The sequence below is a fragment of the Epinephelus fuscoguttatus genome, linkage group LG12 (assembly GCF_011397635.1).
Source record: "Epinephelus fuscoguttatus linkage group LG12, E.fuscoguttatus.final_Chr_v1".
Lineage (NCBI taxonomy): Eukaryota > Metazoa > Chordata > Actinopteri > Perciformes > Serranidae > Epinephelus > Epinephelus fuscoguttatus.
The window spans coordinates 30,187,830-30,209,370 of NC_064763.1; the positions used below are offsets into that span (position 1 = coordinate 30,187,830).

At 38.3% G+C, this 21,541-nt stretch overlaps 3 protein-coding genes across 3 annotated transcripts; 1 reads left to right on the forward strand and 2 right to left on the reverse strand.

The window, feature by feature from the left end:
* Nucleotides 1-8,426: 8,426 nt before the first annotated feature.
* LOC125898630 (olfactory receptor 1-like) lies at nucleotides 8,427-9,431 on the forward strand. The gene has a single exon (XM_049592472.1). The coding sequence runs from the start codon at nucleotides 8,427-8,429 to the stop codon at nucleotides 9,429-9,431; it is 1,005 nt and encodes a 334-aa protein (XP_049448429.1).
* Nucleotides 9,432-14,773: 5,342 nt separating this feature from the next.
* Nucleotides 14,774-18,247, reverse strand: LOC125898318 (olfactory receptor 2AT4-like). Its single transcript, XM_049592090.1, has one exon. The coding sequence runs from the start codon at nucleotides 16,332-16,334 to the stop codon at nucleotides 15,351-15,353; it is 984 nt and encodes a 327-aa protein (XP_049448047.1). The 5' UTR covers nucleotides 16,335-18,247; the 3' UTR covers nucleotides 14,774-15,350.
* A 202-nt stretch (nucleotides 18,248-18,449) lies between these two features.
* LOC125898328 (cytochrome c oxidase assembly factor 4 homolog, mitochondrial) lies at nucleotides 18,450-20,970 on the reverse strand. The gene is made up of 2 exons (XM_049592099.1): nucleotides 20,836-20,970; nucleotides 18,450-19,465 (listed from the first exon to the last, which is right to left on the reverse strand). Exon 2 carries the CDS (start codon nucleotides 19,427-19,429, stop codon nucleotides 19,172-19,174), a length of 258 nt encoding a protein of 85 aa, XP_049448056.1. The 5' UTR covers nucleotides 19,430-19,465; nucleotides 20,836-20,970; the 3' UTR covers nucleotides 18,450-19,171.
* Between the last annotated feature and the right edge of the window lie 571 nt (nucleotides 20,971-21,541).

Genomic DNA, 21,541 nt, shown 5'->3' on the forward strand with positions numbered 1-21,541 from the left:
TTAAGAAGGGTTCCCGTAAGGAATCCCATATTATATTTTGAGTTAAAATATAGTTAGATTGATTAATCAACTTGTCTTTATTAATATGTGCTTTCTCATTTAGTAGGTTGATGCAATTGCAGACTAGTTTGCAGTGTTTGTGCAAGAAACATTTATACTTGGGTTGTGCTGATATATGCAGTATAATAATCATATTAGATTTAATTTGATGTTAAGAGCCTATTTTGACCATAATGGGAAGAGTATGTGTCTATCACACGTAACATGTTAAAGTATATAATCTCACAAAATAAAGTTTCATTAAAGCTCATTCAGTTTCCTCCGAAATAAAGTAATGTCTAAAATAAGCAACCCGCCTTGCCTCAAACATGCCCCATCAAGCTGGTGAGATAAAACTAGTGAGCTCGGTGCATCTCTGCACTTTTACCTTTCTTTTACTTTTTACTTACTTTTACTTTTCTTTCTGTCGCTTTTCTTTACTTTTAACTTTTTCTTTCTTTTTGTCTGTGCCTTCAGTAACATTATACCTGAAGCGACGAAGCCAGATGATTGCAACATTTTTTTTATACACGTTAATAATAACTTTGATGATAATATCGAACGGCCGATGAGACGACGCCACAGCTGAATAAATGAGCTACTGTTTGACCTGCAACTCCATCAAAGATTAGGATCCAGCGGCTGCCAGCCACTTGCCACAGTGGTTCTTTTGCCAAACCAGGAGACTTTCTGCTGCCTAAGAGAACTGATGTTTGGGGGCCACCTGAAGGACGTCGCAGTCAGGCTCGATCGCTCCTCCACCACTGTGTTCCATCCGATTTCATTCTACTGGGAAGTCCGGGAGCCGCAAAGTGACAGTCCGGGGGTCCTCGGAGAAACGTCCGCCTGATTCAACGCTGCTCAGAAAGTAGGCAAAGAATTTCCCTCACCTGATGCAGCTGCTGTGTTGTGATAAGAGTTGATGTCGAACAGGAGACTTAGTTATTCTGATCTTAATTTAGGTTTGTTAGGTAAATGGTTTTGCGCATTCCAGCGTCACCAATTTATCTACAGTCACATACTCTCTCTCACTGTCGCTAAACTAAATAACTGACAAAAGTGTTACCTCTTGTCTTAATCCATTTTTACATACTGTTGATTTTGTGTTATTTCATATCATCCTCATTTGCTGTTCATTTACTCAATTGTTAAATATTTAGCCTAAATAAATCTTCATTTATCGCCAAGTCGTTGTGTGTGGGTAATTCTTTCGAGCTGGAACTAAGATCACTGTATGGAGAATTCATAACCCAGATATTGAGATTGATTCATTATTGATAAGTGTACTGACAAATTCATAATTGGTTTCGCAGTTATTAATTTGATTAGTTGCTTCCCTCCATAGGAGGGTGGTGCCCCAAATGCAAATATTTTCTAAAGGTATTGCTCCTACAATTTTCATTTTTCATTGTCGTAGGCCTTGAGTGATTCTTACATTTTGTAATTGTAAAAATGTGTAGCTTATAAACAGAATTTTGAAAAGGTTTTTACTAGGGCTGTCAAGTGATAAAAAGATTAATTTAATTAATTACATGCTCTGTGATTAACTAATCTAAATTAATTGCATACATCAACTTCTACTGTAAAAGTATTTTTTTTAAACATCAGATTTGTCATAGTAAGGCTGCTGGATTTTGGACACAATTGTTCCCCTGTCCTCTACCACTGAAACTGTTCTGCAGTCTATTGTAATCCATTTTGCAAGGAAGGTAGATGGTCACAAGTCGATTTACTTAGTTTGCGTCTGAACGCCTCGTGGAGCTTAGCTTGACAAGGCTGGCTGTTTGCGCTAGCATCAGAGGTTGTGCTTGCTCAGACCGAAATGCTTTGCATTGAGGTGATATTTTAGGCTCAAAGTACTCTGACGGTATGAAAATTCCTTACTGCAGATATTGCAGAGAATGGTGCTCCGGTCAACAGTTCCATCGGGGTGTTATCTAAAATGTAAATGTTCCATTCACGGGGCCAAACAGCATCTTCTCGTCTGTCTCCATCATGTGACAAAGCCACTGTGGCCTTCAGTGACGCCCTGGGTCACAGGGCACCACGGAATGCGATTAATCAGCATTAACTTTTTTAACATGTTATTTTTTCTGTGATTAATTAATCAAAATTAATGTTGTTTTGACAGCCCTAGTTTTTAAGATTTCATTAACTAAATGTGCGTCATACTGCCTATCACCTTTTCCTTTAAATTTTACCATACCTCAATACAGGTAGTTTCTCTTGGATCTCCCTAACTAATCTAGCTATGGATTCCAGATAAAAAGAAAAAGTCATGGAGGACAATGTAAAATTTAACAGTGCATGGACATATTCGTTTGCTTTACCGCCAACCCTGCAAAGTTTAAGTACCTAACAATCACAAATAGCCCACTGTGGAGTGGCCACCGCATGGTAAAACATTCTCATTTAGACCAATTAGTTATGTTGATGAGCAAATTTAGACTTACTCTTACCTTCATTATCAGGCTCAAATGTTTTACAGCTCCAGGCAGATTATTTGGGAATTTTTTGGACAAAAATGTCTCTTTTGATAGAAAAGGCTGCTGACCCCTGACCTAACGTATACTTATTACAACTCGTCTCTGCTAATATCACTCTTCAAAGGCAAAGCAGCAACTGTTTTAAGCGACGCTTCCATTAAAATCAGGGGCGTAGCACCAAATTCTGGGCCCAGTGCATAAGCAGGCTCTGTGGATCCCCCGCTCTTTCTCTCTTGATCCAAGTCTCTCTTACAAAGTCAGATTGCTTCTTTCCCTTTCTTTTTTTATTTGGAACTCTGACTTCCCCTTCTTGGGGAAATACATGACAGTGTACATTGGTGCTCCAGCAGTATAAGCAGCCACTCACTCTACTCCAGCTGCGTTTAGAGACAAAGCTGAGTGCAGCGGCGGACTTAACGATTTTGCGCCTTTAAGGGCGGAGAGGTGTCTCAGAAAGCTACCACTGTTTTTTTGTTGTTTTTTTAAAATTAAGTTTTAGTTCATTTCAATTTAGTTATGGCACTAATTACTTACGGATAAAGATTTGCAAACAAAACCAGACTTTTATTCCAGGCTTTATAAGGGGCCCTTCTCCCATTGGGGACAAGTTCAAGCTTGGTGAAAAAAAATGATATAAACAGGTTTAAAAAACAAACAAACAAACAAAAAGATTAACTTAAAACGTATATGTTGAAAATGAACCATCAGGAAGTGTAAAATTCTGTTCGGCTTGCACTATCTAGTGTTTTTTTTTGTTTTGTTTGTTTTTTTGTTTTTTTTAGTGGATTAGTGGATAACAGTTGAAATATATGAACCCAAACAGACCAAACTGCAGCCCACTGCTTATTTTTAAATGACCCGCAGCAAATTTTTTAAAAATAAACTATAATATGGCTTTAGCATACTTCTAATAATTTTCTTATAAATTTAACTACTTTCTTTGACCATGTATTTTTCTGTGCAGGGCCCAAAATCCAAAAAGTTTGGCCACCCCTGCAGTAAGGTTATATTCTCCTGCTGATATATTTGGGGGTATACTATAAAAGCTAACAAGCTAAACAGCCGTAGTGTTTTGTATCAGAAGAAATTTGCGAGTGCACATCCTCCTACTTTTATATCCAGTGGTGAGAACAAGATGACTTTGGTTTCAAACGTTATGAGACATTCTGTTTTGTAAACACCATAGCCTTTAACCTGAGACTCACCAGTGTATTATTTTTACTTCCTTTGCCTTGAGTGACTCATTATGCTGTTCAATGTTCATCATTTGGAGTAACTGTGTCCTGTTTCTACATTTGAATCATGGATTTTGCGATAAACTTACAATTAACTGTTAACAGTTAACTGAGGTGATTGCATCAGCACATCGATAACATAAACTATGATAAGCCGGTGACCATGTGATGCAGCCAAGTGTATTTCTACTCTCCTGGTATGAAAGGGATGGGGTATAAATGTCAGGTCTCTCACAGTACAGCTTACAGTAGGCCTACAGCACTGCACACTTGATGTTGTCTGAGGTGAGGTTGATTTAAAAAATGCCTATCAAATAACTGTGTCATCAGTCTTTATATATACTGTTATTTTCTCTCTGGTCATCTAGGGAAACAGATACACGGAATGACCCCAGCAGAGAAAGCTGCCACCATATCAAATGCCACATTTGTTCGTCCTGCAAAATTCTATCTCAGTGGGTTTTCTAACGTCCCTCATGTGAAGTATTTCTACGTCTTCTTGTGTTTTGTTTATATAATGACTGTTCTTGGGAATAGCCTCCTCCTCTCAGTCATCTACCTGGTGAAGACTCTTCATACTCCTAAATACATGATTGTGTTTAACCTGGCTTTGACAGATTTGTGTGGGAGCACTGCTCTCATCCCAAAACTCTTAGACACGTTTTTGTTTGACAGGAGATACATTGTCTATGAGGCCTGCTTAAGTTATATGTTCTTTGTTTTATTCTTTGCCAGTATGCAGTCATGGACACTTGTCACAATGGCATATGACAGATTCATAGCAATTTGTTTCCCTTTAAGGTACCATAGTTTTGTGACTAAACCGGCTATTGCTGCAATGCTGCTGTTTACGTGGGTGTGTTTATCGAGCCTAATAGGATTTACTGTTGGGCTTATTAATCGTCTCTCCTTCTGTAGATCTTTAGTGGTAAAGAGCTTTTTCTGTGATCATAACCCAGTATACCGTCTGGCCTGTAATGACACTTCTATAAATAACATCATGGCATATGTTGCTTTCATAGTAGCCCTCTGTATTCCACTTGTTTTGATAGCACTGACATATGTTTGCATTTCCATAGCACTGATCAGGATTGCATCAGGAGAGGAACGACTCAAAGCATTTAAAACTTGTATTTCTCACCTGATTCTTGTTGCTATTTTTTATGTACCATTGATAAGCACCAACATAGCGTCAGTAGCCTCCTACATCCATCCTAATACCAGGATCATAAACTCCACTCTGACAAACACCATACCAGCTTTGCTTAATCCTATAATATATTCTTTTAAGTCAGAAGAAGTGCTGAACTCAATCAAGAAGCTTTACAAAAGAAGTATGATTAGCAACACAACCAAAAAATGGTGAAGTCTTTATCAATGCTTCAATGACATATTAGGAGTGTTTTTGTTTTTGTATAGTTGTAGTTCTGATCATAAGCAATGTGATTTTATTTTTAGAAAGTTATGTGGTATCTTGTCTTTTACTGTACTTTAATTTAAAATCGTTTCATCCTACAAAAATACATCCCATTTATTCTGTTATCTGTTTTAAAAATTTGGAAATGACACAAATTTCATAATGTGCTAGAATGTTGGAGCTCTCATACAGTCATTTGGTATCCTGATTTTGAGTCTTATTTTGTTTCTGCTCAGTGTCACAGTAACTAATTGAGAAGTGAATTGACAGAAAATAAATTGACAATGATAATCTGGTAATTGCTTCAGTGATTTTTCAAAGAAAACGCCAAATATTTGGTTCCAGCTTCTCAATTGTACGGATTTGATGCTTTTCTCTGTCGTATATGATAACAAACTGAATGCTTTTTGGTTGAATAATATAAAAAATATGATTGCATCTCCACGGGCTGGTATTATATTATATTATATAACATATAACATTGTTTATTGAAAAAAACATTTATTTAGATAATGAGAAAACTAGTCGGCAGATTATAATCAGTAATCGAATTAATTCTTATAGTCTTTCAAGGTTCCTGAAAACAAGATGTGGTGTGTGCATATGCAACACATAACCAGGATATTAGTGTGCATGTTAGTGCACTCTATTATAGTCCTGATAATAAACTTAAACACAGTAAATGATTCAATAAACCACTCAAATTTCAGAATATTTAATAATATTAATATTATGATTAACATATTAATTTTAAAAAAGTAATCATAATCATGATTAACACCCTGCACACCACCTTTTTTGGGTCATTAAGGAGCATGGGAACATGTTGTGGTATCAAACCTCAAGGGGAGTCAGGTGAAACACAGCTGACATACACTCGACCCTTTTCACCAGTCCTGAGTTGTTCCAGCAAGCACAGATCCTGAAAAGGAGTCTGACATGTCCAAGAGATAGAGCCATATGAACGGACAGGGTGAAGACCACGCCGCTACCGTACATACTGTATGTGCTGGACACTCACCCTACAGAACAAGGCTGCGGACACTGCCACACCACTTTTAGTGTGTGCACGGACCACAGTGGGAGGGTCCCTGTCCGTAGGCTTGGGAAATGCACTTACAAAGCCATCTTGCAAGGCGATTCCTGAGTAGGGCCTTACCGGTCACACCATTACCCAAGCACACAAATTGCTGTCCAGAGCATCCGATGGGGGCCGTGCATTCAACATAACATGCCAACGCACAGACTGGGCAGAGCGAGAGCAATTTTGCCTCCCTGTCCCCCTCATGGGGTAGAGGAAGAAAAGCATACTGTACTACTCTCGACCTGAACAACCTCCCTGAGTTCTTGGGAACAAAGGAGGGATTCGGTCTGAGAGTAGCCCCACTGCGGGCACTATGAAGCAGCAAGCAGCTAGGGTGCAGTAAAAGGGTAGTTCGGTCACACACTCTCTTAGCTGAGGTCAACACAAGCAGCAAAGCTGTCTTGAATGACAACACCTTCAGAGAGGAGCGCACCAGAGACTCAAAGGAATCCTTCACAAATCATTAATTGCAGGTCGTGTTGTGGGGACGAGGCTCGCATCATCGGGCCTCGTCCCCTGACCCCCTGCAAGAACTGCTTCACTAGAGGGTGGGCAAAGATCGGTCTGTCGCCAGAACCCTCATGGGAGGAAGAGATGGCTGCTGCATACATTTTAATAGTGACATATGACAGCCCTCTATCCATCAAACATTGCCAAAAAACAAGAATAAAGCCACCTGCACAAGACAGTAACTCTAGCCTTCTTTCCTCACACCAGTGTTGGAACCTCAACCACTTTGTCTTGTAACGGACAGTGGTGGATCCCGCTTTGAAAAAAAGATTACATTTCAAATACAAAATGACAGCCTGTGGTAAACATGCTTTTTATGCCTGCGAAACATCAACATGCTGGGATTGTCGCTCTGAGTATGTTAGCTTGCCAAATAATTGTATTCATTTGCATTGATGTTGACTGAAAATCGATCCCATGTTGCAGATGAGCACTTTCATGTTGTTCAGTTGTTATTTTGCACTTGGCACTGTGTGCTTTAGCTAGCGTCTAGCATGGCGGATTTGGCACATTTTCCACTTTTATCTTAAAGGAAATTGCTCACTGTAATTCGGAGTGTCTCTCGCAGAGGGTAACATTGTGTTTTGTTTGTCTTCCTTGCATTATTTCCCTGTAATTTCGGCCTCATGGAAATACTGGGGGATGAGTAGACATGCAACATGCTTGTTGCCTTACACAGCTAAGGTATTAAGATATGGTTAGTTTCTTACCTGATGTTCAACAGTTTGAGTTAATCAAATAAAGGGGGTATCTTCTAAAGTTCCTGTCTGTTTTGTATGGCATTCCATACCTGCTTGTTCCCCCTTTTGTTACTATAAACCATAACATCTTGTGTTGAGAAATCTGTAAGACTTTTAAATCTCTTCAAAATTTCTGTTTAGAAAGACCCCATAAAGGTTCTTTTAGAATACCACTGCATTTTACCAAAGACTTTCTTGTGTATTTATTTTCCACCCTTAACTCACTAATCACACTTAATCACTAATTAATCAACTAATTAAGCTTTATAATTATGCTGTTTCGCAAAATTATATCCATTTGAATCATGGATTGTGCCATAAACTGATAATTCAGTATCGTGCTGACAATAGTGTGTTGAGTCGATTGCATCAGCACATCAGTGACATAAACTATGAGACAGCTGCACATTGAATGACCATGTGATGCAGCCACCAGCATTTCCACTGTCCCACGATGAAAGCAGTAAAATATAAATGTCAGGTCTCTCACAGTACAGCTCACTTAAGTGCACTGCACACTTGATGTTGTCTGAGGTGAGTTTGGTTACAATAATTACCATCAATCATCTGTGGCCTCCTTTATTATATATACTTATTTTTTGCCTCTTCCTTTTATTAAGTCATATAATAAATATAATAATAATTGTTATTTCTTACACTGCACCGCAACTTTTATTAATGCATTTTACACCTGTCTTGTTCTATTTTAGCTTCTTTTAATTTCTGTTCTCTTGGCTCTATATGACTCTTTTTAACTGTATTTAAATGTCCTTTTATTATGTTTTTTTTTCCACTTTGTATGTAAGGCACTTTTAATTGCCTTGTTGCTGAAATGAACTATATAAATATAAATACATTTTCTTTGCCTAGTTATCTTATTTTCTCTCTGGTCATCTAGGGAAACAGATACACGGAATGACCCCAGCAGAGAAAGCTGCCACCATATCTAATGCCACATTTATTCGTCCTGCAAAATTCTATCTCAGTGGGTTTTCTAACATCCCTCATGTGAAGTATTTCTATGTCTTCTTGTGTTTTGTTTATATAATGACTGTTCTTGGGAATAGCCTCCTCCTCTCAGTCATCTACCTGGTGAAGACTCTTCATACTCCTAAATACATGATTGTGTTTAACCTGGCTTTGACAGATTTGTGTGGGAGCACTGCTCTCATCCCAAAACTCTTAGACACGTTTTTGTTTGACAGGAGATACATTGTCTATGAGGCCTGCTTAAGTTATATGTTCTTTGTTTTATTCTTTGCCAGTATGCAGTCATGGACACTTGTCACAATGGCATATGACAGATTCATAGCAATTTGTTTCCCTTTAAGGTACCATAGTTTTGTGACTAAACCGGCTATTGCTGCAATGCTGCTGTTTGCGTGGGTGTGTTTATCAAGCCTAGTAGGATTTACTGTTGCGCTTATTAATCGTCTCTCCTTCTGTAGATCTTTGGTCGTGAAGAGCTTTTTCTGTGATCATGGACCAGTGTATCATCTGGCCTGTAATGACACTTCTTTGAATTCCATACTATCACTCATCGCTATCACTATTATCATCTTCATTCCACTTGTTTTGATAGCATTGACATATGTTTGCATTTCCATAGCACTGATCAGGATTGCATCAGGAGAGGAACGACTCAAAGCATTTAAAACGTGTACTTCTCACCTGATTCTTGTGGCTATTTTCTATCTACCACTAGTGGGCACCAACTTAGCTTCACTGACCTCCTCTATCCATCCCAATGCCAGGATCATAAACTCCTCTCTGACACACACCATACCAGCTTTGCTCAATCCTATAATATACTCATTAAAGACAGAAGAAGTGCTGAACATCATTAAGAGGTTTTGCAAAAGATACAGGATGAGAAACTTAACCTCATCCAAAAAGGTGAGCTCTTTATCACTGCTATAATGACTCATTAAGCGTGTGGTTTCATTAGGTCTATACAGTTATATTAATTTGTCATTATACAGTGATCTCCTGTGCAAAATCAAATCACAGATTTCCACATGTACTGTAGTAAAATGCAATTGTGACTCTACACTAAATAATGTAAGAGATATTTCGGGGGAAAATGGCATTGTGCAACACAATGAACTTGTCATCCTCAACCGAACTATCTCTGAGAAAGTCTCCAACAACAGTGACTACTTGTTTTTGTGTTGTCCAGTACTTCACCATAATAGATATGCTAAAAAAAATAAAAAAAAAATAAATAACAGCAATTTTAAAATAAAAAATCCAACACATCATTTTGCTTGCATTGTTTTTTTTTTTTTAAAATTTGGAAATCATATTATTATTAATACCATGTCAAGAGATTAAACATGTAAAAGTCTCATATACAGAGATATGAATGTCGGCCTCACCAAACATTTTCTGCAGTTATCCAATAAAACAAATATAATGCTATGACATAGCCACTGCATTGGCTGAATCAAACTACACCATTCACCTCATCAACTCCTGTCAGTTCCATGTTCGGCCTAAATTTGACTGCACACACACACATTTAATCATCCCACAGTTACTTTGACTTCACCAAAACGAGTTGCTTAAAAGAAAGATGGGCCCAATATCATGAAACACACACACAGTGCCTCCTCCCTGCAACAACTACAGCCGTACCTTTGTGAAGATGTTTCAGGAGAGGTGTTGAGTGAATTGAAAAGCATTTGTTTCCAGTCTTTTCATCAGTGTACAAAAATCTGTCCCTTTTAATTAACTTAAACTGTCTGATGTAATTCAGTATTGCTTTGCTTTTATGACACTTTAATTTCTCTGTGCAAGATACTTTTTTAGTTTTATCTTGCCTTTTCTTATTGTGTCAAGTCTTTTTATTATTGCTCTGTGGAGGCAATGTGGCAGTCGCACAGTACTTTTGTCAAACATTTGTCTCCATTAAAATCCATGCAGAGGGTCAGGAGGGGTCAGAAACATAACCACATCCATATGTGCACAGTTATTGCAAAATTCAAGCTCGATGAAATAAAGACTGCTATAATGCAAACAGTCTTGACAGAAATAGGCAAACAAGACTCACAGGCTGAACATGAAACATGTAGGAGTTTACAATTGTGATAGGCTTGCACCATCTAGTGGTGTGTTCTTGTGTCTCATGGTTTGTGTGATTGAAGTTGAAATATATAAACCAAAATAGAGACAGAATGGCTCGCTGTGTCATTGTGTCTATTTTGACACTATTTTAATATGAGCAGCTTGTTTGTTTGTTTGTTTTTAAAATTTAAGCGGCTGTAGATCAGCATATTAGTGTTGAGAAAAAGATAATTTGGGTTGCATACGTATTTAGATGGATAAAAATAATGTTTTCTTAGCGGCTGTGATCTGTGCCATAGCAATTACAAACTCACATTTCCTCTCATCTCATATACAGGTGCCTAGCTTAACTTCTGCCTTTTCAGTCAACAAAAGGTGATGGTTTCAAATGCAGAAACAAGGGCATTGGTTTCATCACAGCATGGGGGCAAATATGAAACATGGGGCTTGTGGGTCCACCGCAATAATTTGTAGATTTTTGTTTTATCAATTCATGGTGTAAATTAATTTTGTAAAAATAAAGGGGGTGGATGCCAAATAATATGTATCTAATATTATATTGTATTAATGTATCTCTTGAAATCTACATCGGTGGATGCAGGACAGGATCTTGCGCTCTAACTTTAAAGCGTAAAATTGGAGATTTCAGTTTGATCTGTTAATTCCTTCTCCTCTTTTTAAACTCTCACAGTCGCCATGTGGGTTTCTGAACATCAACAGTGAGGTTCAAAGGAACTTTTTTTTTTTTTTTTTTTTTTTAAGATATGTTTTTGGGCATTTTTGCCTTTAATGGATAGGACAGCCAAGTGTGAAGGGGGGCGAGCGAGAGATGACATGACATGCAGCAAAGGGCCACAGGCTGGATTCGAACCCCGGCCGCTGCGGCAACAGCCTTGTATGTGGGGCGCCTGCTCGACCACTAAGCCACAGACGCCCCAGGTTCAAGGAACTTTAAAGAGGTGTTATACTGGGTGCTAAAGATAAACTGCACCCTTAAAGTCCACAAAAATCTGTCAAATGAGTTGTCATTCACAAATAAGCACGTACTCTTAAACTGAGCACAATAAACTAGTAATAATACAGCTTTTGGAACAACCATAGGAAACACTGTAGTGCTGTCACTGATCATTAACTGAGTGTCATTCATGGCACAGCTTGCACTTCACACATAAACCCACTAGAGGGCAGACACTCATCATATTATCATTCTCTAGTCCTCTATTAGCATAAAGTGCAGTGTAAGGGCAGATTTTTATCTTGGCCAATTTTAATTTTCTGACTCTGGTTGTGCTGAATTAAAACTTTTCTGTAAAATCAGGGTTTCAGAAAAAGAGCCCAGGCTCATGACCTTTTGAATATTGAATGCTTGCTAGTTTTCCTGACCAGTGCCAGGGCTGCATGTGTGACCCTTAGACAGTGGAAGATCATTGATCTCCAGAGATAAATCCTCCTGATCCTGAGAAAGCCAAAGCTTTATAATCCTCACATTGATATTAATTTGATCCACCGAGAGCAGAGCTGCAGCTTATTTTAATTAAACTTATTAAACTCAGTGCACCAGAGCTATACATCCCCCACCTGATGAGAATGACCTCTGAGTAGAAGAATAAGTCAGGGCTATCCACAATCACACTTCTGCTTGGTCACATGAAACTCAGAGGAGGCACGAATATCATGTAATTGTCATGTTTATGTAATTGTGTTGCTTATTCAAATACATATAAATGTGATTTTCCAACACAATCATGACATGCTTTAAAAACTATCAGAACATTGCATTGTTGTGTGCATTCAGTAAACAAAATGCAATATGATGACTCTTCCATTGCATAATGTTCCCTGAAGATGCATTTATCATCAAACAGGCCAGAGAGAGAGCCAAAACAAATGTTTCTAATGAGCCCAATCTGTGATGGTGTGATGTCAGTGAGCTTGTCTTTAACAAACAAACCTTTCACTGTATAAATTTCAGTCGAATTAATCTCAGTTGCACCTATTAAGGATAAAAAAACTAACAATGGGAAATACAGTACTATATTTGTGGAGCTATCATTTAATTTGAAGTACACTTACTTTTCCAAGGGCATCTTGGACTTTATACTGTGCTTTTGTCCTTCTTAAAGGCCTTACAATTACTGACTTACAATTAACACATTTTTTAACGTAATTTGTTAGCGTTAGCCTTGCTGTTGACCTTGTCAGGCTCCCTTTGCATGTGTGACTGAAACTTTAACGCATGTGTTAAATGTACTGCTTTCAATTCATTATATTTCTTATTATGTTGTGTTCAACAGGGTGTGCAAGTCATGGAAAGTTGTAAATACAGCTGGGTATTGTTTAAAAAAATTATGATACCAGCACCAGCGCGCTACTCCTGAAGTGATATCAATACCAATAGAGTACTTCAATTGATACCCATAATGTAAACAGAATGGCATGTAGTAGGCCTTAAGCCATACTTTCTAATGTTTTGGTGTCTGTGTGGCCTTAGACGCACAGTTACAGGGCTATCTGTCAGCATGTATCTGTTAGCATCACATGGCTAATGTTACCTAATGACTTAACATGTTTAACGAATGAGGCGAGTTGATTTAGTGTGATGGTGAGTTTGTTGGGAACATGTGTTGGATGTTAGCTGCTGCTATGTGTTAGCTTGTGCTAACCAGGGAGATTTTGAACTGACCATGCTTCGGGAGGAGAACAGCTCTTTAGACAGCAGCAACAGACAGTTTGCTGATCTAGGATCAGACTCCGGCACAAAAAGGATTAATGCAGTTGTTGCTTGACTGGAGACATGTCAATACTACTTGGTACTGGGTTATTTTTGGTCGATACCTTAAAGTTACCATGTACCAATATCCAGCCCTGTAAAGGGGGTACTCACAGCTTCTAAATTTTAGTATTCTGAAAAGATCTATTACTTAAGCAGTTAGTATGATGCAATAGATTTAAACCTGGGGCCGTATTCACAGAGCTTCCTAGTACAAAGAGATGCTCCTAGTGACGAAATCCTAAGAAAATTCTCAAAATTTTTCCTTAAAGTTCAGACTAGGTCCATGTAAAGATAAGTTATTCACAGAGCATCTTAGATCTTAAAAGAGCTCCTAAGATGAAAGACTGTTAGGAGCAGGGAGGAGGACTTTTAAGAGGCTTAGGAGATTCTTAAGCACAGGAGGAAATGGTGGAAACACAAAGAGGTTTGAGAGATATTCTCTAAACACTGGATGACAGTGAGTAAATGAAATGCTACAGATTAGATTGTGCAGGGATAATATGTGTGGTTGATCTCATTAGGGATACACACACATATCCCACCTAACACTATAACACCAGAAATAAAATGATGACAGTCATAAGATATTTGGAAAACTGTAAAAACTCAGCAGTGCAGCAGTGATGACTTGTGTCTGTCTCAAGCTTCCATCAGCAGAGTGATCACACTAACAATGACAACACTTTCACAGTCAGCAGTTCATTTCATTTCCACCTTGCAGGCTCACAAAAGAGCGTGTCTGTGACAACCAATCACATCTGTTAAAAGAAAGCATCATCACTAGCAACTAGGGTAAAAGTTTCTGTCCCTTCCTTGCTCAAGTTGCTCTGAGAACTTTCCTAAATCACTCCTAAGCTAGGACTCCTTACTTAAAGTTTTTAGGCTTTAGGAGCTCTCTGAGAGTGTTGTGTCACAGCGCCATATGTCACATGTCAGTACTTTCACCAGGGTTTACTGATACTGAAATAGAGTGAATCTCACATTCACTTTCTTGAGTTTAAATCCACCCTCCTAAAAATCAAATAAGCCCTCCACTGGGTCTGTTATCTGCTTTTATTAGTCTGAAAAGCTGAATTACTATAAACTTTATATTCACATTTCAACAGAGTGAGGACTGCTGCGGCAACAGCCTTGTACATGGGGCACCTGCTCTACCACTAAGCCACCGACACCCCAGAAATTTAAAACCTTAAAGTTTTCTCTCCTGAGCTGAACCTGGATCTGAAATGTAATCCATTCCTGATGTTCAGTCATGCACTTTTATTTGGTATATCAGCACTCCCAAATAGCCCTAGCTCCTTTCAGATAAAATGTTATTATTGAATATAAACACATATTGGATTCAAGAAGCACACAGTTTAAAGAGTTGACACATTTAATGCAGGAAATGTTCAAATTAGGAGAAGGATGCTTGTGAAGCATTTACAGTCGGGTCGTTTCATCCCAAACTATTCAAAATCCTTCAAAATCATAGAGAGGTGGAAGATAAATTACTAAAGTTTGAAGTTACAATGTTGGCATGATGAACATAATAAACATATATTGACTTTTCATCAGTCAAACATGGCATCACGTGGTGTAGCTTCAAATGAACACACCTGCAGACACAGAGTGATCAGGATATTCAATGCCTAAAACAAACATATAGGACACAGACAATTAAAAAAAATGTCAACACCTGTGGAATACAGCTACAGTAGATGTTATATAAAGGTGTGTGAATCAAAGTGTCCCGTTATACTTTTATGAAGTTTTTTGAGTTATAAATTGACTATAGCTCAAAGATGTTTATGCATTAATATATTACACATGATGCAACTTTGATTAAATGACATTAGAATTAAATTGTGTTCTCTGCAGTGCAGTGCAGCTCATAGCCATCTTCACACTGATGAACTGATGGTCAAACCAGACTGCTGAGCCATTTGGGACATTTCTGTTGACAGATGTTATTCAGAAAGCACACAGTTCAGGCTCTTTACTCACTGCACAATTTGGTCCTAATTGTGTTGGTTTGTTTGTTGTTTGCCAAGTGTATTTTTTCTCACCAGCGCCAGGACTCTGATTTTGATCTCTTTAGTTTTCAAAGAATATACAATAGGATTGATGCAGGGTGGGATGCAAGAGGCCAGCGACAGGCTCAGCACACGCCGGTCTGGGTCAATTGCTCGCAGATAAAACCCGATGCTAAAAATGGTAATGAGAGGAATGTAAAATACCGCAACAAGGATGATATGCTCAGCACAAGTAGCCAGAGCTTTCACACGACTGTCTAAAGATTTCATCCTGAATACAGTCACCAGGATGCTCGTATATGACAGAAGAATAAACGTAAAGGGTCCTACAAGGATTAAAATGGAGAAAAAAGAGGCCACAGACCACTGCATTGAGTAATCATTACAGGCGAGTCTAAACACAGGTGCATAGTCACAGAAATAGCTGAACACTTGGACTGAACTGCAAAAAGACAGTCGAGTCATTATACCTATTGCAAACACTGTAACTGCCAGAACAAAAGACCAAGTAACACCAACAATACAAGACATGCTCCGCAGTGTGTTGATGGAGTTGTGACGCAGAGGGAAACATATTGCAATCAACCTGTCATAGGCAAGTATAGCAAGTGCGTATGACTCCAGAGATACAACAGCATAGTAGACAAACATTTGTACCAAACAGAGGTTGAATGGAATGAAATTATCCTTAACAAGGAATATTTTTATCATGCTGGGAATAAGGCATGTGTTAAGGAATAAATCAATCACTGCGAGATTGACAACAGCCAGAAACTTTGGAGTGTGTAAACAATGATTAAAGACAATTACACAGATCACCAAACAGTTGAACAGCACTGTAACCACATAGACAAATGCCAGAAAGATGAAATAGACACTGATGAAGGGAAATGTCTGAAATCCGATGATATAGAAGCCTGGAGGATGAATGATGACAGAGTCATTTAAAACAGTCCTGAGAAAAGACATAGTTGAACTCCACAAGCTGCGTGTTGGAGGTCAGCCTCTGCTTAAATGCTCTCCAGTCTGACAAAGAGGGAAATCATATTAACTTGTACATACAAACAGGCATTAAATTAATAGTCTGATGAGCACATTTAGACGTAGCAGTATTCAAACATGAACATGTGCTTAAAGAAATCAGAGAATGCAGCTTACTCTATCTCTTAAGTGTTTCCCAGCAGCTCTGTGTCCAACAGCAGTAAAGCGACTGCATGTCTGACCTGTGTACATTAGAAGATATACTTTCCTCATCCATCTCTAGAGATGAAGCTTCCAGCGGTTATTGACGGCATCATATAATAACGCCCTGTTAACCACATTAATTAGATCCATAAAGAGCAGGGATTCTCGTGTTAGAAACAAACATCTCATTATTGTTTTTAATGATGATTTAGTGAGTGTGGGGATCTCATTACACTGTTTTTAACTCATGTATATACTGAAGCTTACTTAATGATGAAATTAAAATCATAGGACTAAATAACAATTCCTTTAACAAAAACTTTAAATGCAGCTGCAATTTAGAGGGAAGCAACACTAGTGCCCCCTCTCAAAACTAAAGCTTTGTATACTGTATTGAATTTTTACTGGTGGGACTTTCCAGTGTAAAATACTGCCAAATAACGTTACACAGTTTACCAGAAAATCAGTTATTCATGGCCGCTCTTAAACAGTAGTTCCTCGAGGACGCATTGTGCAACTTGCTGTGTAGGCTTCAGTTTTAGAGCAGCAAAGAGGAAAAATTGGAAAAAAACTGCTGTTTTATCCAGGTGTGTAACTACTCTAGAGTAGTTACATGGTATCAGATCGGTGCATAGACATCGGTGTACTCGACCATACCTGATCCAGCATTTTAAGCAGTATCGAAGGCATTTGCGGTACTGATATCAGTATCAGAGCAACTCTAGTTGAAGTAACACTGCACTGCACTAATACTTTGATTTTACTCATACAACAATTTGATCATAACTCTTCGTACAAACTGCGGCATCAATCAAAGTCAAGTGAAATAGCACTATTGTACCACCCTGATCACAATGACCTCTGCTGCCAGCAGACAGGATGTAACAACTGTACCATCCACAGTGTAATCACTGATGGGTTTGAGGATGGTTTAGTGGCAGCAGATATTTGTATAGAGTCATAAGTGAATAAATATGTCACTGACTTACTGTTGAAACTGTACATGAATTGGCTGTTTTGACATTATAAGAATGATTTGTATGGAAATAATTATGATTTATGAATTGAAAAAAGATCTATTAAAAAATTTACTTTGGTGACACAACCATTTAATGAACTGTGTTTGCACAAAGTGAATAAACATATGACTTGTTTGTTGCATAATGTTCCCGGAGGATGCAATTATCATTAAATGACCTTTGCGGTCACAAGCAAATATTTTACTGTTTCAACTTGAGACTAATTAATCTCCTGATTACCTATTAACACTTTTAATGATTAAAACTTGAGCTGTCATTCAGAGCAAACTTACTAAACTATGATGGGCTATAAAAGAAGGGCCAGTCTGACTCCAACTCTGCCAACTGTCCTTTGTCCACTTTTTGTGTTATAAAGTGACAAGTCTAAGTTCAACATCCTCATTTATCACACCGACTACACATCCTTTTAGTTATCCCAAAGTTTGTAGGCTTTTTATAAGTGTTTGAATAACTGACTTCCATTCACAGTTCTAACTTCGGTCACCAATGTTGATGTGACGTCCTCTGGGCTCTGAGGAGCCTTGAAATGTCACAAATAAAATGTTTGATGAAATGAAAATACTTACTGCTCTTTGGAGTCACAAGCTTATGTTGTTCATGGTAAAACTGTCCCCCTTAAATCCTAAAATCACCAAAGATTCCTTTGAGATCTGCTGTCTGCTTTTGTTTTTGTTTGTCGTGTAAAATCTGATTTGTTGATTAAATATTTTTCACAGACACAATTAAGTCCCCATAACACAATGATGTGTAAATACATATTTTTTTAAAAAAAAAAAGGGAAAAAAAGGAATTTTAGTTTAACAAAGGAAGTTTATTTGTTATAAAGGCAATACTTTTTTTCATTCATAAATAAACAAACACTTTTGTCCCTTCAGGATCCCTTAAATTTGTTTTTTAAACAATACAGTTGTGACGAAGATATGTACTGAGTGGGACATTTTACAATTGAAAAATTAACGCCCCAGTGCTCTCTGGTGGACAAACTGTATAATAAAGACACTGTTTCTAGCCTCGCGTCTCCAGGCTCTTCATGTGCGGTGAAGAGCCTGGTTTCCATTCATTCTGAATTTTGTCTGGATTCTGGTTCCGGTCTAGAAAGTGGATAAGGAATTCACCAAATTCACCAAAGTAAAACTTTAAATTCTGGCACACCATCGATTTACAGTAAAAGAAAAAGGTCAACTTAATGGCTTGGGGCTTTTCTTGTAAATTATATTATTTAAATTAAAAAGTTTCACCGCATTTTTATTAGCTTGGTGCTTTTATTTTGACGGAAAGGCGCATCCATCAAATTTCGGATCCTGTCTCTCTCGCCCTAGTTCCGGTTCCTTACCAAAACGGCCACTAAACAGCCCCAGACTACACTGTCTCTAGTCAGCGATAAGCTTCTGTTGGCTGATTAATCACGTTTATCAGTTGGTCTTTCTCCTGCACACATTTGAAAGTCCAAATCAGGATTTTTTGTAGTTGCTCATACTTTATTTTCATTAACAAGAATTAAATTAGGGACAGTCTTTTCACCTCAAGCATGTCTTCAACACATCCAGGCCGATGTGTATGAGGGTGTGAGGTGTTGTGAGTTCAGCTGGGCGCAGACTCAGTGGAGGTCTGCTGCTGCTGCTTCATCAGCTGTTCTTTCCGGGCGATTTGGAAATTCATCATGCAGTCTTTGAAAGTCTGGACCTGGCTCTGGCACATGCGCCAGTCCTGGTGTTCAGCCATGCACTCCTGCACAGCGTAGTGTAGCTCGGCACAGCCGGTGCGGGATATCATCTGTTCAACAGGGTCATCCTCGTCGTTGTCTTTGCGGCTGCGGTCATGGGGTGAAGGGGACGCCATTCTGTTTCAGTGCACTTAGGTGATTCTGTGGGTGTGCTGAGGATGACAAATGATGCTATCAATAAACAGGTGACAGTACAGTTTTAGGAACAATCACAAGATATCCCAGCTGTTCCTTCGGGATACCTTTGCTGTTCAGAAAATTATCTCTAAATCTTCAGGTGTAAAATCTGTAGTGATTTAACTTTTTTTAAAGTAAGAATTTAATGGCATGCTTAATAAAGGCACAGCTCCAAGTCACTGATAATGAAGAAAAAATAGGGAGTGCTGCACTCGGTTAAGACTCTGTGTAGTTATTTGTAAAAAAAAAAAATAAAATAAAAATCAGGTACTCTTTAAGGATGGGGTACAGTTTGTATCATGCACATGCTCTTAAATTGCACACCAGTTTCCAGTGCTTTTTACACCCTGATGAAGACTCTAGTCAAAACACACTGGTTGTCAATGTATTAATAAATTAAAATTAAATATTAAAGAATTTTTAACAACAGAGTGCCTCGGACGCATTTTTAAATCTGGACTGCCTGCTTATACAGTGGACTTTTACACTGAGGGAGCTGGCCAGGCGTTGTTTTTTATCTGTTAAAGGCACAGCTCCTTTTTATCGACAAAGAAATGTCTAATTTCAGTATTAATCATATTTTCTCCTCTTTTATGAGTATTTTATGGTCGATGGTATGAGTAATAAATGTCCCCTGTCTCATTAGGCACTTTGTATCTATACTACAGGTCATGCTTTTGCAAGACATTGTTGTTTTTATCAACGATTACTACATTTGCGCCGTGTATTTTTATGCAACAAAATTGGTAAAATGTAGGTAAATTTGCTCAAGTATTGTACCATACCGTATATGTACATACAGTTTTATGTTACTCGTACTTTACTTAAGTACTTTAAGCGACCCTACACTTTCAGTCCACCACAAGACTGACAGTCCCTTTGCAGATACAGATGCTGCGTTCAAATAATATGATGGTCCTATAAAGAACGATGTGAGCAGTTAAAATGAGCTCCATCTCGACTAGCTGCTACAAGTAAGTGCTCACATGTTAATGCATCACTAACAGCCTGACATACAGCACTATGAATGTGGCATTTTGCAGAGTGAGAGCTTTGATAGTTTGACTAAACTCTACCAACAATACTAATGTACTTTCACTTTCAAGTGCGTTTTAAAACCAGAACTTGTAATGGGCTATTTTTAAATCCTTGTAATACTGCTTTTATTTAAGTGCAGTAAATATAACAATATTTATCCGAGTTCCAGCAACGAAACTACTCGTCGGTATCAGACTAACAACAGCACACACCTCTGAACGTTACCTAATGTGTAACAGGTTAGCTAACATTACCGAGAGCGGAGCTAGCTAACACAAATGTTGACACAGCGCTGCCTTGCTCTTACCTGTTTATTCTTTTTCGGTGTATTTGTCCGTAGAAACAGTGACATTAAGTTTACATAACCTTCATAACGTCGTACTTCTCATAACCAACCACACAGTCAACGGTGTGATCCGTAGGGGACACATTTGAAGACAGGACGAAAGTGTAACCGTCAAATAGTTCCGTCGACGCCTACATCAGTTCCGCTGCAGAGCGAAAACACAACCGACAGTCATTGCTGACAATTAAGACATGACGTAATAAACTTAAGCTCCACATCAATGAAAATATGAATGAGCATATCGTTAATTTCTCATACTGCGATTTTTAATGGTGCAAATGTTGTGTAGAGCATTAGAGTGGTCACACTTAATGCTACACATTAACGCCACTAGAGGGCAGCCCACATCACTATTTTGTAGTCCATCGTCTATGTTAATATTGACAGCTTTATAGAGGTTTGTCAAACATACGACCCGTGGGCTCAGGGTTCAGTCTGGTCCACTGGATGACTCTGCATGTACCCTACACTGTTGCACCTGTATAGACTAAGAGGTTCAAGGTTTTAATAGCAAGGTAAACACTAAGTGCTACATCAGATGCGTTTCAACCAGGACCAGAATACAGCTCTCTGAAATACAATCAGTACTTATTGTGGTCATATTTAGAGATATTAAACATTGTGCAAAATAGTTTCTTAAAACAATATTGCTGAAACACTATTGCTA